Here is a 24,491-nt window from a genome sequence, read left to right as displayed (position 1 = left end):
TAAGACCCAAAATATATCCATTTAGGTGAACCATGTCTTAAAAGTCTGTTAATTAGCCCTTTCTTCTCAACTGCATCACAGGTTCTTCTTAGCCATCCACAGACTCAAAGGTTCAATATAGATTTCATTGTCCAACAATAAAAATTTATTTATTTTGAGACAAATATTTCAAAAATTGTTTGAGAGTCAGAAATCAAATCCTGGATTTGTCTGGTTCCACAGCAGCCTATTTCTATTCACAGTTCTTTCTTTCCTCTCTTTGTCTAAATACACCTCTATCCCCTCAGTTAGAAAGAAAAAAAAGTTTTTTTTAAGAGAAAGACCTTTAATTAATAACATTATTTAAAAAATAATAACCTGGACAGAACTGCCTTATGATTTTTACTTTAGGATATTTTTTTCTTTATCTCTAATGTGGGATAATCAAACATTAATAGAAAAAAATAGCATTTGATTAACAATGTTCAAAGTAACAGCAAATATTGTAATATATCCAGAATTTCCTTGCTGTAGTCTAGTGTCTAGTACACACAAATGTGTACAATACAGGACCTCCTCTCCCCTCAGACACTCCATGTCACTCAGTTAACATTCTCTATTAATCACAGCTTCATGTATGTCACTTATACTTTCTTATTCAGGGGTTATCGTTCCTCCTTCTCCATTGAACTCCTATCACCAGAGTACTGACCTTCATCCTCTCTTACCTCATATGGAGCTTCCAAACCGGAAGCTTTTCTTACTCCAAACATCACACACTGATAAGATGAAACTTGTGCAGTATCACTGATGGCTCTTTTGTACTCAGGCATCTTCGTGAACTCTTCAAATGTATGGTATTACCCAACCTCCTGAAGATCATATGCTTGTCTCTCTACCATAGGCCTCTTTCTAGCGTTATCTTTGATCGTCTCCATATAAGTCTTAACCTCCAATAAATCTTAACCTTAAAATAAAATTTTTATTTAAGCACTTGCTTCTGTTTCTTTTCCAAGCTGTTTACACAACTGGAAAGTGTGAGCTCTGTTAACTTCACCTATTGACATATTGAATCTCGAGCTCCCATCTCTAAACACATATCCTCCAAGAAACTTTCCCCAAGTTCTCTTCCTTAAATTGTATAATCATCTGATTACATGTTCCTTGAGAGTTCATCTTTATGTATTCCCTACTTTATCTATGCACCTTATACATAAAAACTGCATAATATCTGAGTTAGGTTATGTCACTTTCAAAATGCAAACACAAACGCGGCAGAACTGACCTTACATTTCTAGAGCAATTTGGTCAATAGTGTTTGGAAACTCCATTTGGAAAGATATTTTGCTTTGTTTTTGTATTCTTTTGTTTTTATAGAGACTTAGTAAGGGTTTCTGTGACGTTACAGTGGCTTCTCAAGGGCCTCCTAGCAGTGAAAAAAACAGTGACGACCAACAGAAATATTATACAAGTATGTCTGGACTTTGTGTTGTATGACATTGAGGAGTGACACAAATTTGATGATGTAAAGAAAAATACTAGTAGCTTGGTCAAAAATTATTTTCAAATGTTCTGGGTGAGATAAATGCTAAATCATTGAACATCTATTGTATCACTTCAACTCTAGCACTATGATCCATGAAATAATCGCAAAGGTGGTATCTTGCTACAGGAAATTTAGCAAGAGTCAAAATAGTCACTGGTATAAAACTTCAATAATTTTATATATGTATGTATTCATTTGTTATGTGATTATTAAATCTCCTTCTATATACTCAATACACAAGGTGCAAGTACTCTCAACCACTTTTTCTTTAGTGCTAAATCATTGGCAAGCATGCTGCCCTCAGTTTTGGCCTTGCTGTTTAGCAAATATATAGCATATTTTATGACTATATATTGATGTCAGAATATGGGAACACATTAAAGTAAAAAAGAAAACCTGGTGATTGTCCATTTATTTACACAAATTTACTTTGCTTTAAATTAGAGTTCATCCATTTTAAAAACTCCTCTATAAAATATGTCTTTAACTTAAAACTAATCCAATAAATTGTGGAATTCCTATTTAAAATAAAACTTTGTATTTAGATGGATTTACTGAGGAATTTGTCCCTTTCTCTAGTAAATCCCCAGATAATCTTAAGTGACTTTTGTTTGTTTGTTTATTCTTTTCAGAAACTATTTGGTATTTTAGGAATTAATTTCAAGTGAGTCTAAATTTAAATATGCAGTTGAAGAATAAATAAAATATTATCATGCAATTGTAAATCCAAGAGAATAAAGGTGTATCAGTGGCAATATTCCTTCTCAGAATATCTAGATCCTGGTCACTTTTTAATAAGGTAGTCTATGTGAATTAACTTTTCCCCAAATGATTCTAGATCCTTCTGCTCATTATTCTTCCCATCCTCTGTATCCAATTTTTTAGGCTAGTGTTAAAAACATTTAAAGTAGCTAAAAAACACAAATTTCAGAATCCAATAAATTAAGACATAACTTACAGGAGAAAGAGGAGGATTTTTAAACAATTATTTCTCAAATGGCAAAATATTTTAAAGAGAAAAGAATAGGAATTCTACTGCAGTCCCTTTGAAAATAAGCTCTACTCGATTTCTTGTGAAAGGAGTTGAATTGCACTTTTGCCTTTTTATTCTCACTTTTAGGAATAACATATGCATACCTCTGTTTCTCATGTACGGGTTTACATAAAACTGCACAAAGTTGCCCTAGCCAGTTTGGCTCAGTGGATAGAGCCTCGGCCTGCGGACTCAAGGGTCCCAGGTTCTATTCCGGTCAAGGGCATGTACCTTGGTTGTGGGCACATCCCCAGTAGGAGGGTGTGCAGGAGGCAGCTGCTCGATGTTTCTCTCTCATCGATGTTTCTAACTCTCTATCCCTCTCCCTTCCTCTCTGTGAAGAATCAATAAAATATATTTTTAAAAAAACCTGCACAAAGTACCACTGGCCTTGAAAACAAAGTGTTTGCTTTGATGGTATGTACAATGAGTGGATATAGAAAAACATCCTTTACTATTTTTATCAATTTTATTTCCACTTATAAATATTGCCAACATTCAAAGCCAGGTTAATGGAACACCAATGAGAAAATCAAAGCTACTTATACTAAGCATGTTTAAGTATTTTAAAATATAATCATGCTCAGACAGTCTTGAAAAAAATCCCAGAATTAACTTTGCCACCATGATAATGAGCAAGTTAGAGCCAAAAACTGCATTCCCTTTGAAAATGCATTGTGGAAATGGCTATCATACATTTGAATGAAGTGTTTTATTCTTCATGGGTACTTTTTTATGTAACTCTAAATTAATGTTCACCTTAAGGATATCAGTAAATACTGGATGTTGTAAAAATGAATGCATGACTAACTCGTAAATGGATATATTACATGGCCAAAGTTTAATTTGGCTCTCCATTCAAAACAAGCAGTGTCGGTGGATAAATGGGCATTATTGTTCAATTTATGCTTTTTTTTTCCAGAAGTAAATAAGCATAGTAAAAATTCAAACATATCTGGGAGCACACAATGACATACGTTTAGATTTTTAATAACTATACTCTAAAAAACATAAGTATAACATGACTGACCCTCACTCATGTATTCATTAGCCATGTGAAGGAGTTATTGTATTAAAAACTAGAATGTCAAATGTACAGGAGATAGCTTCATCCACTTAACAAGATAGGCCTTTATCAAAACACTTCATCCTGATAGTTGCTCTTGGCAATGGAAACATTTCTTAATTTTTATCTCCAAGATCACTCTGGAGATTTTCTAGAAAATTAGGTGATAACGAATGAATACACGTTTTTCATAAACAATTGATATACCAAACTAGTTACAAGAATATAAAGATTAAAGCCTACAGTTAACTCCCTCTTAACAAAAGACATGTTTTGGAAGCTATTAACCAACAGGCTTTACATTAGAGTGAAACGTTCTCTGCTCCTGTGTCTAGTAACCTAGAGCCCCCACACTCATGCTCATTAGAGGTGCCTCTAACAGTACTCCACCTTTAACCTGACTTTTGGGCCTGCGACCATCTCCTAGAAAAGAGAATATTATAAGGATTTATAACAAAGTTGTAAAACTGACAGGGTCCAAATTTAGGAGATGGAAAAGGCAATATATGACAGATTCCTAAAACGGTGTTTCCAGAACTTTTCTAGTCTGAAAAATGTTAGTAGTTCATATTTAAGACCATGCCCTCAATATGAACTGTTACTCAATTTGCTAGGTAATAATTCTTTAACCACAAAGCACAGTTCCTCAGTGTTTTTGTTAATTTAGGGAATGTAACACTTGCAGAGCATACAGAAAAAAATCAATTCTTTCTCCATTTAATTCCAGTGTTGGGAGAACTAAATATTTCAGTGTTAACTCCTTTTACTACATAAATGCTAAGAAACAGAGCATAAAATGGTTAAAGGTAACATTCTTATATTTTTTACCTTGTATTTTAAAAAGATGACTTTGGTGGTTTCCATCCTAGTTTGTAAGTCATCAAAAAATTCTATATAATCTTATTAACGAATGTCACCTCAATAAATTTAAGTAAAAAAAAACACACAATAAATGTAACTAGAGTTCTATTTAATACTGTGTCAGGAAATAGACTTCACTAAAACATAAAAAATTGGCCTTTTGATTATGTAAAATTGGCATATTATTATTTAATTAATAAAGGATTTATAAATAAGTTAATTTCTTCCTTGGAGTCAAACATCTTGAAAATAAATCCCAGGAAATCATGGTTTTATGTTTTAAAAATCCTCTATTCCAAATAGGGCATACAAATAAAAAGAAAGAAAAAAACAATTAACAATATTTTCTAGGTGAAAAATTACTACATAAATATTAGGCATTAGAATAGGCTCACTCATATATAGATTGCATTTAAATAAATTATGTATTAAAATTATTATATCTTTAAAATATGAATCCAGGAACATAGTCCAAAATCCTAATGTGATTTAAGTAAAATAAATAAAATTTAAGTAAAAATATATGAGTATTTTAATAGACTGCATTTTACAAGTAATCTGTGTTACACAAATTTAAGTAACTTAATATGCAAATTACTACTTTACCTACCTATGAAAGTCTTAAAATGATTACAATAATATTCACATTTTGGTCATCGGTTTCTCTGAATTTTAAATTTAAACTTCATGTTACTGAAATACAATAGATTATATTGGATTTAGTCAAATTTCTTATGCTTTTTCTTAGCAAGTAGAACTTATAAGTAAAGATAGGCAACCCAATAAACCAGATTGAACAGAGCAAAGGCTGTTGGGAAAAATATTCGAGAATAAGAGTCGATTTTGGCAATGCGGATGTGGATCCTTCCCTTCCTCCAGGACCCTGTCCTGCAGTCTTCAAAACAGCAGAAGAAGCTGGCACAGTCTTTGCCCTCCAGACACTGGTACCCGTGATCATCTTCTCCTTGTGGCAGAGAAATGCTATTCATCGGAATCAGAGTGGATCCAGGGTGGAGTCCAGGAGATATCTGTGTAAAATAATAAATGAGAAAGAGAACAGCATTATAAAAAAGATCAACCTGTCCCCGCAAGGTGAACTCTAAAAGAATGCAGTGAACATAACCTTGGTTTGAAAAAATCAAAGAGGACCCATGGACACGGGCAATAGGGTGGTAAAGACCTGCAGGGGGTTGGTAGGGGTTCCTTGGAGGGGGGTAAAGGAAGGGAGGGAAAATGGGAGACATCTGTAATACTGTCAACAATAAAAAATAGATATATTATTTAAAAAAAAGAAAAAAAAGTATTCAATTTTAGTGTGTTTTATATTATTTACTTTGTTACACACAACTTAATATTATCTTACATCTCAAAGATTTTGCATAAAAACCCCTCAAAGATGAAATATATGCTATACCTTCAGAAAGATGATCCACTAAAATATTAACCATAACTGTAATTCTAAAACAAACTATATTTCTATGATATTTTACTCTGAAACATTTACAATGCCATAAATGTCTACTTGCTATAATATTATATTATGCAAGTTATTTATTTTAGTAATATTGAGAAAAATAGCAAAGATGACATTTTGATAAACAAGTTTTGAGAAACTGTGAGTGAATTAAAAAATGATATAATGGGGGTTATAGTAGTGGATAAGCTCAAGGCATCATACTTTAGGGAAAGAATGGGCAGGAGTTAATAACTCAAGAGTTCAAACTTTGTCTCATTTTACCAATGTAGCTATCCACAAAGCTAAAATTATATTAGTATCTAATTTTTTTATAGCTGTGATGAGTATATTTCATAACTTATGTAAAATGATCAGGCTTCCTCTTGCCCATCTTACTATTATTATCAGGATTATTTGGGATACATATCAAATTAACTTTTATGACAACAGGTTCTGAATAATAATTAAATAATAAAATATTTTTAAATATAAAAATTAAGCAATCCAGGATACTATGATACATTAAAACAATCACGTTGGAGTCAGACCAGCTTGGGCAGAAATCCCAGTTCTGCCAGTGGAGTTGTTTTTGACCTTGAACAGGAAATGTGACTGTTCTTATGCCTCTGTGCTTTCTGCTATACAAGTTACAATGACAATACATGGATCTATTTGGTAATAAGATGAGATAATGTACATAAAGCACCAAGCAAACCATTTGAAACATAGCAAGCATTCAGCTGCCAATAGGCAATACTTATTGTTGGTATTGTTACTGCTCGTATTGATTCCTGAACAGCATCGATATAAAAGCCTAAGTGACCATTACAACAATGACTGGAAGGACCAGAACGACCGGTCCTATGATGTGCACTGACCACCAGGGGGCAGATGCTCAATGCAGGAGCTGTCCCCAACCCGCAGACCCTGATCGCTGGATGGGGCCTGCCGGCCAACCTTCTAGTCCCTCCCTCCCTCCAGCCAGCAGGCCCCTATAACCCAATTGGGACCAGGCCCCCGTCTGGGACAGGGAACCAGGGTGGATGGTGGGGGACATGGCCCCTTTCCCAGGGGAGCTGAGGGCTGGCTCCTTCCTTGGGGCTGGCGGCCAACCTCCTGGATCCCTCCCTATAACTAGTAGGCCCTGATAGGCCTGCAGCCTGCCCCAGCATGGTGGCAGTTGGCCCCTCCCCCAGCCAACAGGCAGGCCCTGGTCTCCCGGATCCGGGCCGGGTCCCAGGCTGGAATAGGGATCTGGGGGTGGGTGGCAGCAACCAACCTCCCATGGTGCCTGGGCAGGAGGCTTTGACCTCTTGCTGGCTACCTGGGGGCGGGGGTGATGGGGATGAAGTGCTGTAAGAATGCAGGGTGTCCACCCAGCTCACTCTCACTCCCCCGCCACCCTCCCCCGGGACACCGGGGCTCGCCCACCAGGGAACCCCCCGCGCTCAGGTGCTGGGCGCCACGAAGAGCCCACCCCACACCCGCGTGGCCTCTTCCAGGTGAGCTGGGCTGTAGCCACTGAGACCACAGGGGACAATTGGGCTCCCCATGGGTTCCTGCAGGAGCCAGTCTGTGAGGCTGGCCGGGAGAGAGCACGCTGATCACCTGGCTTCCCTGTGGTGTCACTGAGTGGCCTAGAAGCCCATGATGCACCCTGGCCTGTGGCGTCCGCCCCGCTCACCACATCTCTGCGTGGGGACTCAGGCACCGTGACTCAGGTGGAGTGGGACGCGGGGACCCGGGGGCCCAGGTGCTGCTCTGGGCCCAGAGGTCAGCTGGGACCTGCCCTTCCATGCCAGATGCTAGCACTTGGATTGCCGGCCAGGCCTAGGGACTGCACCTGTGCACAAATTTCATGCACAGGGCCTCTAGTATATCATAATTGGCTATAAAGTATGTTAAAACAAGCAAGAACAAAATAACTACAAAAACCCCAATCTTATTAAAAAAAGGGTTATCAAAAAAATTAATAACTCCTTGACTAAAATGGCAAGTAAAATATGAACGGCGATTGCAGTTTTAGTAACACTTATTCTTCAAAACTTCTGCATATTTAGGGTTTATCTTAAGATGAGATTTTACAGCTTGTTATAATCAGTGGTTTTGTTGTCTAAACAGCAAGTACAATGCTGACATTATTAAAATTGTTTTAACCTTATCTAAATTATTTCTAATGAAAATGTTCATATATTTTTAGTATTAAATTTAAAATAAATATATCACAAAGCCATGACAAATAAATATTGTACGGGAAGATTTTAAAAGTGAAAAACAAAAACTTATAACTTCTTAAAATAATGTGGATTTACATTGAAATCCATTTTATTTCTAAAGAGGAACATCGATTCCAATCCACTAAATTATAAAAATTCAGTGTATGCAAACAGAAGCAAATAATCACATTTTGTGATATTTTTAAAAGATAAATGCATCAGACAAGTCATAATATCCATATTAAAACAAAATGTGCAGCCTGGAGATAAGGAGAAATACCCTAAATACAAATAAATTCATGACTCCACCAGCTTAGATGTATCATAAAAAGCAGAGACAGCGTTTATTAAATGTTAATGAAAGATGTTTTCAGATTGACACTTGGGGATACTTTATGAGACTTCTAAATTTTAGTGGAGCACTGAAATGATGTAAAAAATGGAAACATTTGTATTCATTTCCCTGTCACTTAATACTTAAATAGTTCAAATGCTCATCAGAGTGAAAAGTGATTAAAATACAAGTTTGTTATTTGGGAATTTCAAGGTTATATGGTATAAAACATATTTCATATATCACTCAGAACTGCCATAAGTGGAAATATAGGGTGTTTGGCAGAAAATATCGATTGTATATGAAAGGGAGATTAAACACTAAAGTGCACAAAGATAGAGAAAAATTGCAAGTGAGTCACTTAAAAAATGGATTAATCTCTAGTGGTCAAAATCATGGAGACCTCCTATGACAGTGACACCTTATACTGACAATTTTCTGGTTTCCTGCTGTCCCCCCAAAACACCAAAAATTCAGAAATTGAAAGAAACTACACTTTAATGATTGGTTAATGTGAATAGAAATAGACATTGTAAGTGCTGAAAAAATAGTCTAAGAGCTGATGCAATATCAATAAAATGAATATTTTGACTGGCAGATCTGTCATCCAAAAACTACTGAAAGATTAATCTGAAGAACACAAACATTTCAAACCTTATTTATCTGAAGTGCAACTATATTACCCAGCTTGTAACTCTTCAAGTAAATATGCTCTTCCCACCACCCCCCCGAATAGCAAGGATTGAAAAAATATAAATAAATCAGTTTAAGTGATAAAAAAAAGAAATAACAAAATTAAATAAAATTTACTCTTACTTTGAATGATAAAGTTTTGAGAACATACCTTTTTTTGTTATTTCAAAAATCACTAAGAATATAGTTAAATGTAAATTCATTTTGAAAAATGAATTACATTCTTCTTATTACATATGCATATTATCTGGTTGTATATTAAATACTATATTACATATATTAGTAACTTGGTTAAATATACAAAATATATTTTAAGTACTAAGACATACTTCTATCAACTAAATATTATTAAATAGTAAATAAAACATTTATGTACAAATTATATATATATGTGTATTCACATGATATAATTATTACATCATATGTTAACATCATTAATTATATGTTATCAAATATTAGTAATATGAATAGAATACATTATTAGGTCATGTTATTGATATTATATGATAGTGACTAATATTACTATTATTAAATTTTTTATTTAAAATGTTGTACTTGAAAATGCTAACCTAAGCATATGTTTTCTCCTCTCACAAAATCAGGCAGAAATTCAAAACTTACAAAATGCACTTCAGTGTTAAAAACACATAAAGGTGAGTCTTGGTGATGCTGAGCTGCCCATCAGCATGTCAGAATTTGTGATGAGTTTATAAAAGGTAAAGAACAGATGGAAATAGGCCAATGGATAAAGTTAACTCAAGGAAGCCACATTTCAGAAAAGGTTCAGAACATAGGAACAGGATGTGGGATTTGTTCTGTCCATCGAAGTGTCAGAGTGTGGGAGTTGTTTTGCCCATCAACACTGACTTTAGGCAGGAAGAATGGAAATGATAAATAGGACCACAATACGGCCTTAAATGTTTTACATGTCCATCCCCAGAAGAGCTGCATATAGCCTCGTCTAAGGACTACACACTTGTTAGTCAGTTTCACTGTGTTGGAACATGAAATCAAGATATTTCAATAAAACATATTCTTTAAAATATATTTTACTTATGCACATCATAGAAAATATTCTGCGTCTGAAAAAGTATTTGAAACCAGTCGTTTAACTGCTAATTCCCTTGGAGTATCTGTTTACTTTTGACTTTTACATTGGACTGTTATTAGTATTGTACTTTGTTATCTGGCAATTACATGTCTAATGTATTTTTCTACAACTAGATTTAAAGATCCTGAAAGCAGAGAACACATTCTATCATTTGTCTCTCCAAAGTGTCTTGTTCATGGCTGGTGAAATAAATCTCTATCATTTTACATTTTAATCAAATTGAGAGATTACTAGTAAGTTCTGTCCTCTAATGGGTATAACAAACCACTGGTGTGAGTATAAGATGGTTTCCTGAGATTTCTAATCATCTATAGGCTGAGTATTCTAATTTCATAATTAACTACTCTTCAGTTGTAATGACTAGTTTACTACTATTGTATTTCTGTGACCTTTACCTGATTCTTATATCATATAATATATCATAACATATTCATAAATAATGTAAATTACATGTTCCAACATAGTTAACTTTTTAGTTTTGGGTGTGGTTTTTTTGGGAAAATATATGTTGACACAAACATACACAAATCATATTTTAAATGAGTAGAAATAAAAACATAATGATATATATTGGATGGGAATATGGACCAAATCAAAATGTCATTGACATTCACAATGAAAATGAAAGAAGAAAGGAAAAAAATATGTTGAAAAGAGAAAATAAGAACTTAAGGAAGAAAGGATAGAGGAAAGAAGGAAGGAAGGAAGGAAGGAAGGAAGGAAGGAAGGAAGGAAGGAAGGAAGGAAGGAAGGGAGGGAGGGAGGGAGGGAGGGAGGGAGGGAGGGAGGGAGGGAGGGAGGGAGGGAGGGAGGAAAGAAGGCAGGGAGGGAGGAAAGATAGAAAGAAGAGAGGAAGGAAGGGGGGAAGGAAGGGCAGACTAATATATCATATGGCTAGTAAGTAGAAAGCATCCTAATTGATTTATGTTTTTCTAAGAGGGTTCATTGAAACCAAAAATCTATTGTGTTAAAGTATCACCTGTTTCTAATGAAAATAAATTGGGGTACTCTGGGATCCTCATTTAAGTAGTCATAGACACATCAACAAAGGGGATTTTCGGTTTTGCTCAATAACAGACTTATTGACCTTTCACTGACTCTAGTCAAAGTTTTTGGTCCTGGTCTGACTATTGTCATAGTAATTTAAGGTTAAAAAAAGGAAAAATACTGTACTTTAAACTACTCAGAATTTTGACCTTATTAAAAAAAAATGCAGGGAGATGGAAGGAAGGTGAAAGAAGGAGGGAGGAGAGAGGAAGAAGGGAGAGGGGGAGAGAAAGAGAAAAACAGAAAGATGAGAGAGAGAGAGAGAGAGAGAGAGAGAGAGAGAGAGAGAGAGAGAGAGAGAGAGAGGACTTCTCTGTCTAGGTTGTGCATTTGATTACTGTGGCTGAAACAGAAGAAAATCAGATACACAAAGCTCTTAGACAGGACATTTGAGAAAAGAGCAAGCAGAGGTGTCTATTCTTTATAAAAGTGTACTCATATTGATTTATCTGATTAGCAAGAATATATTACTGAACCAGGCAGGGAGTCAGATTTGATTACTGATCTCAGTTTTTCACTCAAAGTGACATTTACTATTGAAAGAGTGCATGAATCACAGAAAGTAAAGACTATAGAACTTTCTTATGGATAGCTCTAAAGAAAATAATTTTTGTACCCAGGTAGTCAGTTATAATAGGTCAAATTTAACTTTTATCTGGCTTTGAAATATAGTGCTTCAAAGGGCTCATTTATTTTTTTAATGTGTTATATGTATTTTTTTCTTTATTGCTTAAGGTATTACATATGTGTCCTCATTTAATTTTTATTCCTTATTTTTTCATCTTTAGTATTTTGTTTCCTGGGTCTTATGCTAAATTTTGAATTCTCATCATGTATATTTTGTATTAAATAACTATTCTAAAGCAGTGCTTAGAACAAGGGTGACTGTAATAAATATTTGGTGAATGAATGATTAAATAAACATCATAATAGTACAGTTTGCACTCCAGTTTGTAGCTTCCTGAGTAAATGTGACATGCAATGTGACTGGGAGTGCATGATGTAGAATCAGAGTGATAAGCTGCAGCCACTTGTTGGCTGAGTGTCCTTAGATGCTATAAAAATAGTACCTACATTATATTCTTAGAATGAGATTAGAGAATGCATGTGAGATTGCACACTGATTGGCTTTCATTCCCGATTTCCAAAAGTAAAATTTCAAGGTAGTACCTGAACATAGCTATGGATGAATATATGATGAAATGGAAAAATCCAGAAGAGGACGATTGGCTTTGATTCAAGGAAAATGATAGGAAACCTGCATTTTTCCTTTCCTAAAATTTAGCAGTTCAATATTAACATTGACATCATTGTCCTTTGACAATTTGTCCATTTAGGGGCTATAATATGTGCTATGCATAAGTTAAAATAATGTTAACTTGAGACACTCATAGGCTAATTCTACAATGTAAGTTCTCAAATGTGTACAGCAAGCTTATCCACTCTGCTTTCTTGGAATGTTGTGGGAATCTGAAAACAAATTCACAAAGATCTGTGCCTTAGAGTATAACATGAAAAGTAAAGTATAATTTATAAATATGGCAAAGCTTTATAAAGAAACTAATGAAAAAGGGGGAGGGAGAAAAATCATCGAATCCTAGAACTTACAAGTTTAGGAGATAATATGGAAAAGTCTATGCCTTACTGTATAAACACTGTGGTAAGCTTATCATGGCTATTTTATACAGTTGTCATTTATTTGGGTATTTTGGAACAAATTCACATTAAAAACATTTTCTGCAGTCAGCAACAAAGTGCCTTTTTAAATTAATATTGGAGAAACGGATCTTTACTTTCTGAGTTCTCTGAGAAAAGGTAATAAGGGTTACAAACTTGAGCTCTGGCACTAAAAAAGACCTGGGTGTGTGAGTCATGGATCCTTCACTTCCTGCGGCTGTCCTTGCGCAAATTACTGAACTTGTACTCATATGAGCATAATGAAATCACACGTGTAAAATACTTAGAGGAACAGCTGACGTGAGCATGGTTAGATATTACTTTAAGGTTTTAAAATGGCCATTATAACAAGAAATGATAGTCAATCACCCAACACTTGAGTATCTTAGAATCAATTATATCAACTTGATGTGACATAAGTTAAGAGAGAGACATGATAAGGAAGAGGGAGTAGTAGATATAAATATGCAGGAACCAAAAAAAAACAAACCAAACTGTATGGCTATGACTTTCAAACAGCCGAATACCAATGTTAAGGAGGAATCTTTGTCTCTAAAAGGTAAGTTAATTTTGTGAGCCACCTGTTTTTCAAATTCTAAACACAAACGTAGGATCTCTTTAAAGAATGATCTTAAACAATTTTTTAGGTATAAGAACCTGGCACTTGGAGAAATTCACAGCACATGAAACCAGCCTTTACAAAGGTGATCCAAGAGTCTCCTCTAAGAGGAAATATACTAGTAAATGCACTTTCCTTGGTGGGCAATGTGAGGTACCCCAGTTTCATTTTATTTGTGTTTATATTTTGTCAGGGTACCTCAAGCACCCATCTTTGTCTAAGTATAACATGAGCATTTAAACAGCACTTCTAATATTAAATTGTCATTTATAAAATACAGATGTTTAACATACCGAGGCCTTGGTTTTTAGCTTCCTGTCTCTAGCAGCCTTTGCTCTTTCGTTGCTGGTAAAATAATGCAAGGTGCCATATTCCATCAAGGCTGCAAAAACGAAAATGAAACACACAGAAACAAAGAGATCCATCGCAGTCACGTAGGAAACCTTAGGTAAGGACTTCCTGGCTATGGTACTCAGGGTGGTCATGGTCAAAACGGTGGTAATACCTGCGGAGGGGGGGAAACAATAGAAGATGAAAAATAACCTAACAGACCATTTTCATCCTTTCTTCTGATTTTGCAATATTGTGAGCAGCAATAAACAATGGACACAAAAGGGTATGATTACTGTGATTTACAGGGGGAAAAAATACTGGTAACCATAGCTACATTATGTTCAATGTGTTCTCCTGTCTGTGTGTTAGTCATCTAAATTCTGTGGACTGCAAGTACTTGACTCCCTGTACCCATCCTTCCCTTAGTAACAGACTATTCAATTTTTAACCATCACAAGGCTGCCTATAAACCTACTTTTACCCCATCCTGCAAAAAGGTATTTATTTTATTTGTTCTTAAAGGGGATACTTAGACTATAGACTTTAAATCTTTCTTCCTTTCTAATATCAGCATTATAAAGCTATAACTTTTGCCAGGCTGGGATGGCTAATTGGATTAAGCGTTGTCCCATGGACAAAGTGGCCTTGGGTTTGATTCCCAGGTCAGAGCGCATGCCTTAGTTATGGGCTCGATCCCCAGGAGGGGCATGCAGAAAGTAGCCGATCTACGTGTCTCTCTAATCGATGTTTTCATCTTTCTCCTTCTCCTTCCCTCTCTCTTAAAAATAAATAAAAACATATTTAAAGCTATAATTTCCCTTTAAGCAATGCTTTACCTGTGTCTTGCAAATATTTATATATATTAAATATCTATTAAACTTATTTTGAAATATTTTCTACTTTCTCTTTTGATCCAAGGGTTATCTAAAAGGTCATGCCTTAATTTCTAAATATATGAGGGCATTATTATCCATATTATTTTTAGAAATTTTTTAATTTACTTCTATTTTGGTCAGAAAATATACTCTGGAAAATTTTAGTCTTTTGAATTCTATCGCGTTATTAAGCAGATTCATTAATGTTTCCTCTATGGCTTTCCTGCTCAAAATCCTATAATAATCTCCTACCACATTTGGAATAAAAACCAAAAAGTCCTTAAAGTCCTTAGAAAAACCTACTAAACTTTATGTAATCTAACCACTGCCCACCTCTCCAATCTCATTTTTTTTTTTTTTTTTTTTTTTTTACCACTTGTCAGTCAGCTCTAGCCACAGTTATCGTTCTGAACTCCAAGCATGGCATGGTGAGGAAGATCCCACTTCAGAACCCTCTATTCTCCCTGCCTGCACCATCCTTCTACCAGTTATCCACCAGCCTAGCTCCCGCACTTCCCTAAGTCCCTGCTACTTCCTCAGAGAAGTCTAGCCTGACTCCACGTGATAAAATAGCAAACATTATGTCTATCAACCTCTAGTGCTATTCTCTAGCCATTTTTTTTTTGCTTTCTCTTTATAACCTTTATTACTCATTGACATTTTTTCTATGATTTTTATATCTGTACATTAACTCTATGTGCCACAAAAACATAAGTGCCATAGACATGAGGATTTTATAAATATCGTTCACTGTTAATACTAAAGCACCCAGAACACTGCCTCTTTTATCAAAAGCATTTGATACAAGTTTGTAAAAATGCAATCCTATATAATAAAGAGCTAATATGCTAATTAGACCAGCTGGCAGAATGACCTTCTGGGCAACCTTTCAGAATGGCCAGTGGGCAGGGCCATGAGGCCGGGAGGCGGCTGGGCTGCAAGGGCCGAGGCAGCCAAACCTGTGAGGGCTGAGCCTCTTGCACAGATTTCGTGCATCGGGCCTCTAGTGTTGAACAAGTGAGCTCAGGGAATTTTCCTTCAAATATAAAAAACTTTATATTCCAACTACATAGGATCCATAATTATAAGATATCCTTCAAGTTAGATCTATCATTTATCTTTACACTTGATATACTAATATTAGAAATATTAATTCATGCAAAAAAATTCCACAATTGACTATTCTCTTTCATGAAACTGTGGAATATGATTTTTGGCTTCAGACAAACCCAATAGTATAATTAATTTATTCAAATCCTTTTTGGATAAATACAATAATAATGTTAAAAACAAAAATATAATATTTAAGTTATATTCAAAGTAGCATATAAAAAAATCATTTCTTTTTCCTTGACATGAAATGTAATTTGAAGTTATAATTATTTTAAATAGGAAACAAATCTCAGGTATGAGTGCATTTTATCCACTAGCTATGTCTACACTTCTGCTTAGACTCCCAAAGGAAATGCATTTTCAAGCATAGAGCTGGTTGCCTCAGGCTTTATCTTGCTACTTTTATGAGATTTGCATTTTACTGTATTTATGAGTAAAGTTATTCACTGCTATCATAGAAACAAAATGAAAACCTCTTTGCTGTTGAAAAAAGCAAAAGCTCTAACTTTCTTTGTAAGACACAATTTTCAGTAATGTGATTCACTTCCTGCACTACTGTATTCTTGGGAACTAATCAGTGAGTTGTCTTTGTATATTAATGCATGGATTTAAGGTGTCATCTATAATAATAAAAGCATAATGTGCTAATTAGACCAGACAGCCTTCCAGATGACCTTCCGGATGAGCCCACGTCCTGGGTGCCTGCTGGCAGCCAGAGAGAAGCCCGGGTCCCGGGTGCCAGAGGGAAGCCAGTGCCAGCAGCCGGGGGAAGGAAGGCCTACTCTTGCAGGAATTTCATGCATCAGGCCTCTTGATTTTAAACAAATGTATAGTAATTAGAAAAAAATTTTTATATGATGTTGATTATTGTAATGGGTTGCTAAAGAATGAAAACAAGAGTCTATTATATCAAGTGTGAATTACAAATTACCTTTTAAATCAGTATTATATTATAGGAAACTCTCAGAAGTATTCACAGACTATGTAAACCGTCTATAGATTACCAAAGCCTTGTTTCTATCTTGTCCAGTATTGCCAAGTGGAGCATTGACCTGTACACCAGTGGGTCGCAGTTTCATTCCTGGTCAAGGGCACATGCCTGGGTTTCAGGTCCCATCCCCGGCCCTGGTCAGGGCACATGTGGTACACATAGATATTTCTCTCTCTACCCCCACCCCCACCCCCGCAGCCTCCTTCCCCCCAAGAAATAAATAAAAAAATAAAAATCAATGGAAAAAATATCCTTGGGTGAGGATTAATAAAACCACAAAAATATTCTTATTCCTTTCAGCAACCTGCCCTTTAGAACAGTTGACTATTCATTAGCACCATTGTAAGAGTAAGGCACTTCCAAGCCTTCTTACCACACACTAGTCAATAAATGTTGGCTGTTAGTGATCCAGCTAAAAAAGAAAATGAAATCTTGATGAAAAGTGATTGAAATTGTTGACTAACTTAAACTCAGTGATTATGTATTATTTTTATGTGTTAATTCTTGCTGTGTATGCATGCTTTCCTTGGCCTCTAGTAAAGGAAACAATGAAAATATTTTTTGAAGTTTTAAGTTCTTTGCATTTCTATTTCATTTTGTTTTTCATATATGCATTTCCACACTATATTGCAATAGAGTAACTTAATTTTTGGTTGATTGCAGTGTAGAGGAATATTCTAATGTATTCAAGAATAAAGTTTATCACATTAAAATATTTGTAAAAGTCCCATGACACTATAGCATAATATTGTATGACATACCCAGTGAGGTTCTTGCAGGTACTGCATCTTTATTGATCCAAAAAGACACCCAAGAAAGAACAACTGTCAGAATACATGGGATGTAGGTCTGAATAGTGAAATATCCCATTCGTCTGCTCAGGTCAAAAAAAATTGTCATGATAACATAATCCCCTGAAAGAAAAAAAAAAGTTTTATTTTTGTTATAGAATAAATACAAAAGTATAGATTCCAACCCATAGATTGAAATTCAAATGCTATTTCACTAATTTTGTGTTTCTTTCTTACCAGACATTGTGTGATAAATTTCAGTTGAGTTCCGCAACCCTACAAATGCAAACTGATATAATCTCCAATATTTAGGATCAGCCACTTCTACAGAAGGTTTTTTCCACTTATATTCAATTTCATTTTTAGGGTATCCATCTGGATAATATATTAAAATAAAATATATAAATTAGCAAGATCCAAATCTGTTACAGTTGCCATACCAACATTATCCAAAGACCATTTTTTTGAAATTCTCCTTCATCTTCTACTATACTATATGTCAAAAAATACCCCATAAAATTTATGTGTATATTTTAAAGAATAATGATAATTCATGTAATTCCACATAAATTAGGAAATAGAACCCTGCTAGCATCCAGGAAATCTCATATGACAACCCCAATATAGCCTTTCTTCTCCCAACTAGAGATAAACACTAACCTGCTTCCTGGGATAATTCTTTAATTTTTTTGTAGTTGTTATAGATATTTTGGTATGCATTTCTGAAAAAATAGTTTATTTTTTTAACTCTACTTGATTTATTGAATGTATTATTTTATATTTTGCTTCTTTTAATATATTTATGCAGTGGATTTTTTGTATAATGATTTTGTATCCTGCAACTTTACTGTATTTGTTTATTGTTTCTAATAGTTTTTTGGTGGAGTCTTTAGCGTTTCCTATATACAGAATCATATTATCCACAAAAAGTGACAGTTATACTTCTTCCTTCCTTATTTGGATGCCTTTTCTTTCTCTTGCCTTATTGCTCTTGTTAGGACTTCCAGGACTATCTATATATATAAAAGACTAATATGAAAATTATCCCCTTGGGAGTTCGACCGGGAGACCGGGAGTTTGATCACTTGCTATGATGTGCGCCGACCACCAGGGGACAGTGGGTAATAGAGGAAGGCCCCAGCTGGCAGCTGGCAACTGGGGAAGGAAGGCCCCAGCCGGCAACCAAAAGGCCTTGATCGGCCCTGATTGCCTGCCAGGCCTAGGGGTCCTACCTGTGCATGAATATTGTGCACTGGGCCTCTAGTGTTGAATAAGAGTGGTGAGAGTGGACATCCTTGTCTTATTCCTAATCTTAGAGAAAAAACTTTCAGTTTTTCACAATTGACTATGATATTAGTTTCCTTTCTTGTGTTATCTTGGCAATTTTTGGTATTAGCGTTATGTTGCCTCATAAAATGTTAGGAAGTATCGCCTCTTCTTTATTTTCTTTGGAAAAGTTTGAGCAGGATAGGTATCAAATCTTCTTGAATGTTTGGTAGAATTCACTGGTGAAGCCATCTGTTCCTGAACTTTTATATTTTGGGAGGTTTTTGATGGTTGTTTTAATTTCCTCTCTATTGACCTATCTATTTAGATTTTCCAATTCTTCATGATTCAGTCTAGAAAGGTAATAGATTTCTAGGGATTTACCCATTTCTTCCAAGTTAATGAATTTGGTGGGATATAGTCTTTCATAATGTTCTAGTATGAACTTTTAAACATCTGTGATGTCTGTGGTAACTTCTCTTTCATTTCCAATTTTGTTTATATGAGTTTTTCCTCTTTTTTCCCTTACTGAGTCAGCCAAGGGTTTGTCAATTTTATTAATCTTTTCAAAGAATCAGATCTTTGTTGTTGTTGTTTTTGTTGTTTTTTTTGTTGTTGTTGTTTTTTTTTTGTGTGTGTGTGTGTGTGTAGTACTTTTGTTCTCTATTTCTTTTAATTTGGCTCTAATTTTTACTATTTCCTTGCTTCTGTTGATTTTGGGTCATTTTTGTTCTTTGTTTTCTAGTTCTTTAAGGTTTTTTACTTGGGATTTCTCTTGTTTCTTGATATAGGCTTGTAATGATATAAACTTCCCTCTTATTACTGCTTTTGCTACATCCCAGACATTTTGATATGTTGTTTTGTCATTCTCATTAGTCTCCATATATCTGTTGATCTATGAAATCATTATGTATTTTATCACTTACAGCTTGAAAATTCTAGTGGACAGGAATGTTCATCCATAGGAAAGTTATGAAGCTGAAGATAACATTCTGCATTAATTGTCAATCTATTTAGATGGAAAAAATAAATATTAAAAATGAGAAGTAATTTCAAGTATTGCAAATATTTTCTCTAATTATCAAGCATAATTTTGGCCTACAATAATGAACTTTGATATACTAGGAAATAATAATTCTATAATCTTGAAGTCTTATGTGGCAATATTATAACATTCATAAATGAGTTAGACAATTCTAACATTTCCCTCTATAGCCAACTAAGCTACCTCTGTATCCCTTTAGTATAATGTTTTTTTACCATTAAAAATTTGTGCTTCAGGAGATCAATACACATACATATGGGCTTGTGCATGTGCACACACACAAACAATTAGCAGAGTGTACATGGTTAAGTATGATAAGTTTTTCTCTTAATTTATCATGAACATCTTTCCATTATGGGTTATCCTTAAGAAGTAGATATGCTCATGACAATGAATTAGATAAACCCAAATCTTACACATCAGCATTCATTTAATCTTTTCTTAAGGGATTTTTTTTTTACTACATTTTAAAAAATCATTGTGTTACTCTGAGCTTAAACAAGAGTTGTGGTTTTTTAAATGTTACCATGCTAGATTTTAATGTATAAAAGGAGCATCATAGTTCTTACTCTGCAACTTTAAAAAGGGGAAATTCATGAGTTGACCAAATATTAGTATGAAAAATAAGTTAGAGCAATGACACTTTTTAAAACAGTACTACCTTAAAGTATATAGGACTCGTCCATCATTCCAAATTCGAAGCAGGCGGTTAGGAGTCGTTATCCAATGAGCATCAGATTTTCTTGAGTTTCTGAAGAAAGTGTCAGGGATCCAAATTTTTCCAACCATATTACTGTTAAGTACAAGCACTTTCATTGTACTATTGAATTTTAAACGACTATCAAACCAGGTTTGGGCAAAAATAATATCAATTGTGTATTCCTGAAAGACAAAAAGAATAATAACATGTAATAGTAAAGCCACTCTTTTACATGTTTTCTTTAGATGTTTGCATTTTTACATTAAAAAAGTTTCTTTAAGTTAATAGCAATTAAACTTGGTCTTTTGGGACAAAAAACAAAAAACAAAACATATGTCATAATCCAAACCTCTTTTTAATTGTTTACAAGAGTCATGTAAAAATAATCCAATATTTCTAGTAATCACTGCTGCTTAATGTGGCTTTATTTTTTGGACATTTTATTCAAGGCTTTATAATATGTTGAATATTATCATTAAATACAAAAGCAAATCATCTTAATGTTAACAATTATATTACTTTTGTGATATTCACATTGTGCTTAAGTCACAGAAAACAATATGAAGTAAAAAATTAAGATGGTAATTTTCACCAAATTACCTAAAAGCCCTGACATTGTTTTCTGTACAAAAAATTAATTACGATTCCTTAGATTACTGTTTTCAACTGTTTTAAAGCAAAGGCACCTAAACACACATACCGCGATATTCTTGTGTTATCTTCACAGGAGTTATCGTTCATCCTACCCTGACCGCCTGCTTCTCAGGCAGGCTGCATCTTCTTTGGGAGAAATTATACCTGATCCAAACAGCCTCTTCGACTGACACCACTGATTAACCATTCAGAATCTAACAGTGTAACCTGGGTTAATGACATGGTTCCTGGTTTTAATAGTAAATGAAATAGAAAGAAGGCTCATGCTCATTCTGATGAGTAGATCATCAGTAGATATGGTAGAATTTGTGCCAGAATTTTGTTGTTCATTGGTATGTAGTCAAGTGGCAGAAACAGCTTAAAATAATGGAAGAGGCATACATATGTGTGAGGATTATGGCTAGGCAAAGATCCAACATTGGTTGATAGAGGAAACCTCATGCTACTTGGTGGGGATACTTGGCTGCTGTATTCCAAGCTAAAAGGGCATTAAAAGTGACACTTGATAACTACCTAATCTAGGGGTGGGGTTTAGCAAGCAGCTGTGAATTTTCCTTTGTAGCAGCTGACAGGATCTTCTCTAGAATACCTGTTTATAAAAGTGCTAACCACTGTTGAAAGAGCTATGACTTCCAAAGGGTCACACTCTCCCAAGCAGAGTATTGAGGACATGTGAAAATTTTTCTATTCAAAATTATCCCCTCAATCCAGGATCAAGAAGAGAAAGATGTCTTGATACTCTGTCCTTCCCAAATCCATAACGGAGGTTAATAATTCCAAGGTCTTTTAAATTACTAATCCTTAACAAGTGTCTCACTAAGATAAGAAGGTCATTAAAGTTTGTGCCATTTTATATGTAATCGAAAATACAATTTTGTTTACTCGTTTGTATTAGTGTAATTTCCAGAAAATGATTAAACTGTTCTTGTACTTCATGTTCCCATTTAGAGGTTATAATAAGCTGCATAATAAATAAGCAAAAGAAACATGAAAAGAAAATTCCATTTATCCAGAACAAGTGCAATAGCTTCTAGGATAGACATTTGGAGATAAGGAACAGGGCTTTTAACATGTGAGAGCCAATGAGCATTATGAAATTTACTTTGCTTCCTTGAAAGTTAGCTGAGAACACAGCATTAGTAAGTGAAGATGAAGAAGTGAGTCATTTGATTTCTAACTCCATTAAATCAAACCGTAATTGATGGAAGTTTATGTAGTGTAGTCTTCCCATTACACTGTCAGCTTTCCAATTATGCATGTGTCTCATACTTAACTAGCTAATTCAATATTACTGTCTTTTTAGTAATGAAAGAAAACTTCATATAAAATGCAGACCTGCCTAAGAAATTATTGTAGGTGAATAATTTCATTACAAAATTTGGTTGATTGTGATCTGGTTTTCCCACCTGGAAATTAATCTCTCCCTAAACTTTCTATTCACATGTCCAGTTATTATGAGGGGCCAGGTAATGGTTAGCAGTAAATCAAATCTAAGGGCTACAGACATGTTGAGAAAAGGTACAAATGTAGTTTGCAGGGAGGAGATGAAGTGTTAGTCTTGAGTCAAATGCAGTCTACAGAAAGAATCACTCTTCCTCAAGGGACCTCACTCAGTCCTTTCTCTTAAAGCTTTCATCGGATTGGATGATATCCGCCTACCTTATAAAGGATAATCTGATTTACCTAAAGTCTAGTGATTTAAATGTTAATTGCATCTAAAAAATGCCTTTACACTACAGCAACATGCAGAATTTATTTGTCAAGCCAAGCTTGATGTCAGAACTACCAAATAGTACAGGTCCATTCTACCACATTACCATGTCTACAAATCTATAAAGACAAAATTGTAACTAAACTGGGACTCTCTATCTTGAAAATAATTCAAAATAGACACCTCTAAAATCTAACTAAGATGTATCAGAGGTCTCAGAGGTGTAAGTGGAATGACAGTTGTGATATAATGAGTGAAAAGACACAATACTATAAAATATTCATAATATTATGGTATTTAGTAGAGCTATCTACATAGAGTTATTAAATTGGAAGTAACAATGGTGAATCCTGGATAATAACAATGTAGAATATTTTTTTCTTTCACTTATATCAAATTTCTAACTTTCCCATATTGGACATGAATTTCTTCTATAATAAACAGATAGATTATTTTTATGAAATTTGTTTTCATAAAAAACAGCATAAAGTCATCATTTGCAACTTAAAATATATTTGGGCTCATACACAGCCTTTTCTTGGCCTTTGACCTTCTGTATTTTTCATTGTTTAGCCATTCTCCCCACTAGGTTTTAGCTTCTCTGAAGGAAGGAAGCAATATATTTTAGTGGGAAATAACCACCTGTAACAATATAGGTAATAAACACATGTAAGGCAAACAAAACCATGAAATAAGAGAGAAATATATTTGTTTATATAAAAAAATAATATTTTTATATTATTTGAAGATCAGAGGTTAATTTAATTTCACATTCTAAGATCTTTAATGCCATATATATATATATATGGGTAAATGAGCATACTGAGTAAAGAGGCATAGAAATGAAAACAACACTATTCATTTATGATTTCTTATTTGATCTCTTGGTGTTGAATCAAAATGTAACTATATTTTATATTGTTTTAAAATAAAGCCTGTGAAAAGAACTAGATTTAAGTAGCTAATGCCAAAAGTAATATATTAATGCAATATAAAAAAGTAAAGAAATTAAAACTATGGTAATAAGCTTTAAAGTATTGTACAAACCAAGAAAATAAAGTTTAAACTGTTAAATATAAATTCTTTTTTTTTCAATTACTTTAATTCATCAGATCCAGAAAGACTAAACTCCTTCTCTTCCCCTCCATTAGCATATGCAGGTCAATTATCCAGATAGGAAAAAAAATCTTGTTTTTTATGGTTTTGCTAACTCACAATTTCTCAGATTAATATACCTATTAAGAAGTAACAGTTTCCTGTTAACAGAGTATAAGGAATAAACAGGGTTTCTTTTATATGTACAAGCTATGCTTCAGATTCTATTTTCTTAAATCTAGACGCTGCAATAACAAAAAACAAGAGGGAGGAACAAGA

The 24,491-nt window shown here is 34.3% G+C and overlaps 1 protein-coding gene across 2 annotated transcripts in view; it reads right to left on the bottom strand.

The window, feature by feature from the left end:
- Positions 1-4,577: 4,577 nt before the first annotated feature.
- The window catches only part of GABRG1 (gamma-aminobutyric acid type A receptor subunit gamma1), a 43,240-nt gene continuing 23,326 nt past the window's right edge, over positions 4,578-24,491 (bottom strand). For both annotated transcript variants that reach the window (XM_080677121.1, XM_080677122.1), the window contains 6 exons: positions 20,714-20,934; positions 19,934-20,016; positions 17,979-18,116; positions 17,712-17,864; positions 13,932-14,143; positions 4,578-5,513 (listed from right to left, as the gene is read on the bottom strand). In XM_080677121.1, the coding sequence (XP_080533247.1) occupies positions 5,244-5,513; positions 13,932-14,143; positions 17,712-17,864; positions 17,979-18,116; positions 19,934-20,016; positions 20,714-20,934 (1,077 nt within the window). In that variant the 3' untranslated portion in view covers positions 4,578-5,243. The remainder of the gene's footprint in view (positions 5,514-13,931; positions 14,144-17,711; positions 17,865-17,978; positions 18,117-19,933; positions 20,017-20,713; positions 20,935-24,491) is intronic.

Source organism: Plecotus auritus (genome assembly GCF_963455305.1).
Source record: "Plecotus auritus genome assembly, chromosome: 1".
NCBI classification, from domain to species: domain Eukaryota; kingdom Metazoa; phylum Chordata; class Mammalia; order Chiroptera; family Vespertilionidae; genus Plecotus; species Plecotus auritus.
This window is presented reverse-complemented; position numbering and strand designations above follow the sequence as displayed.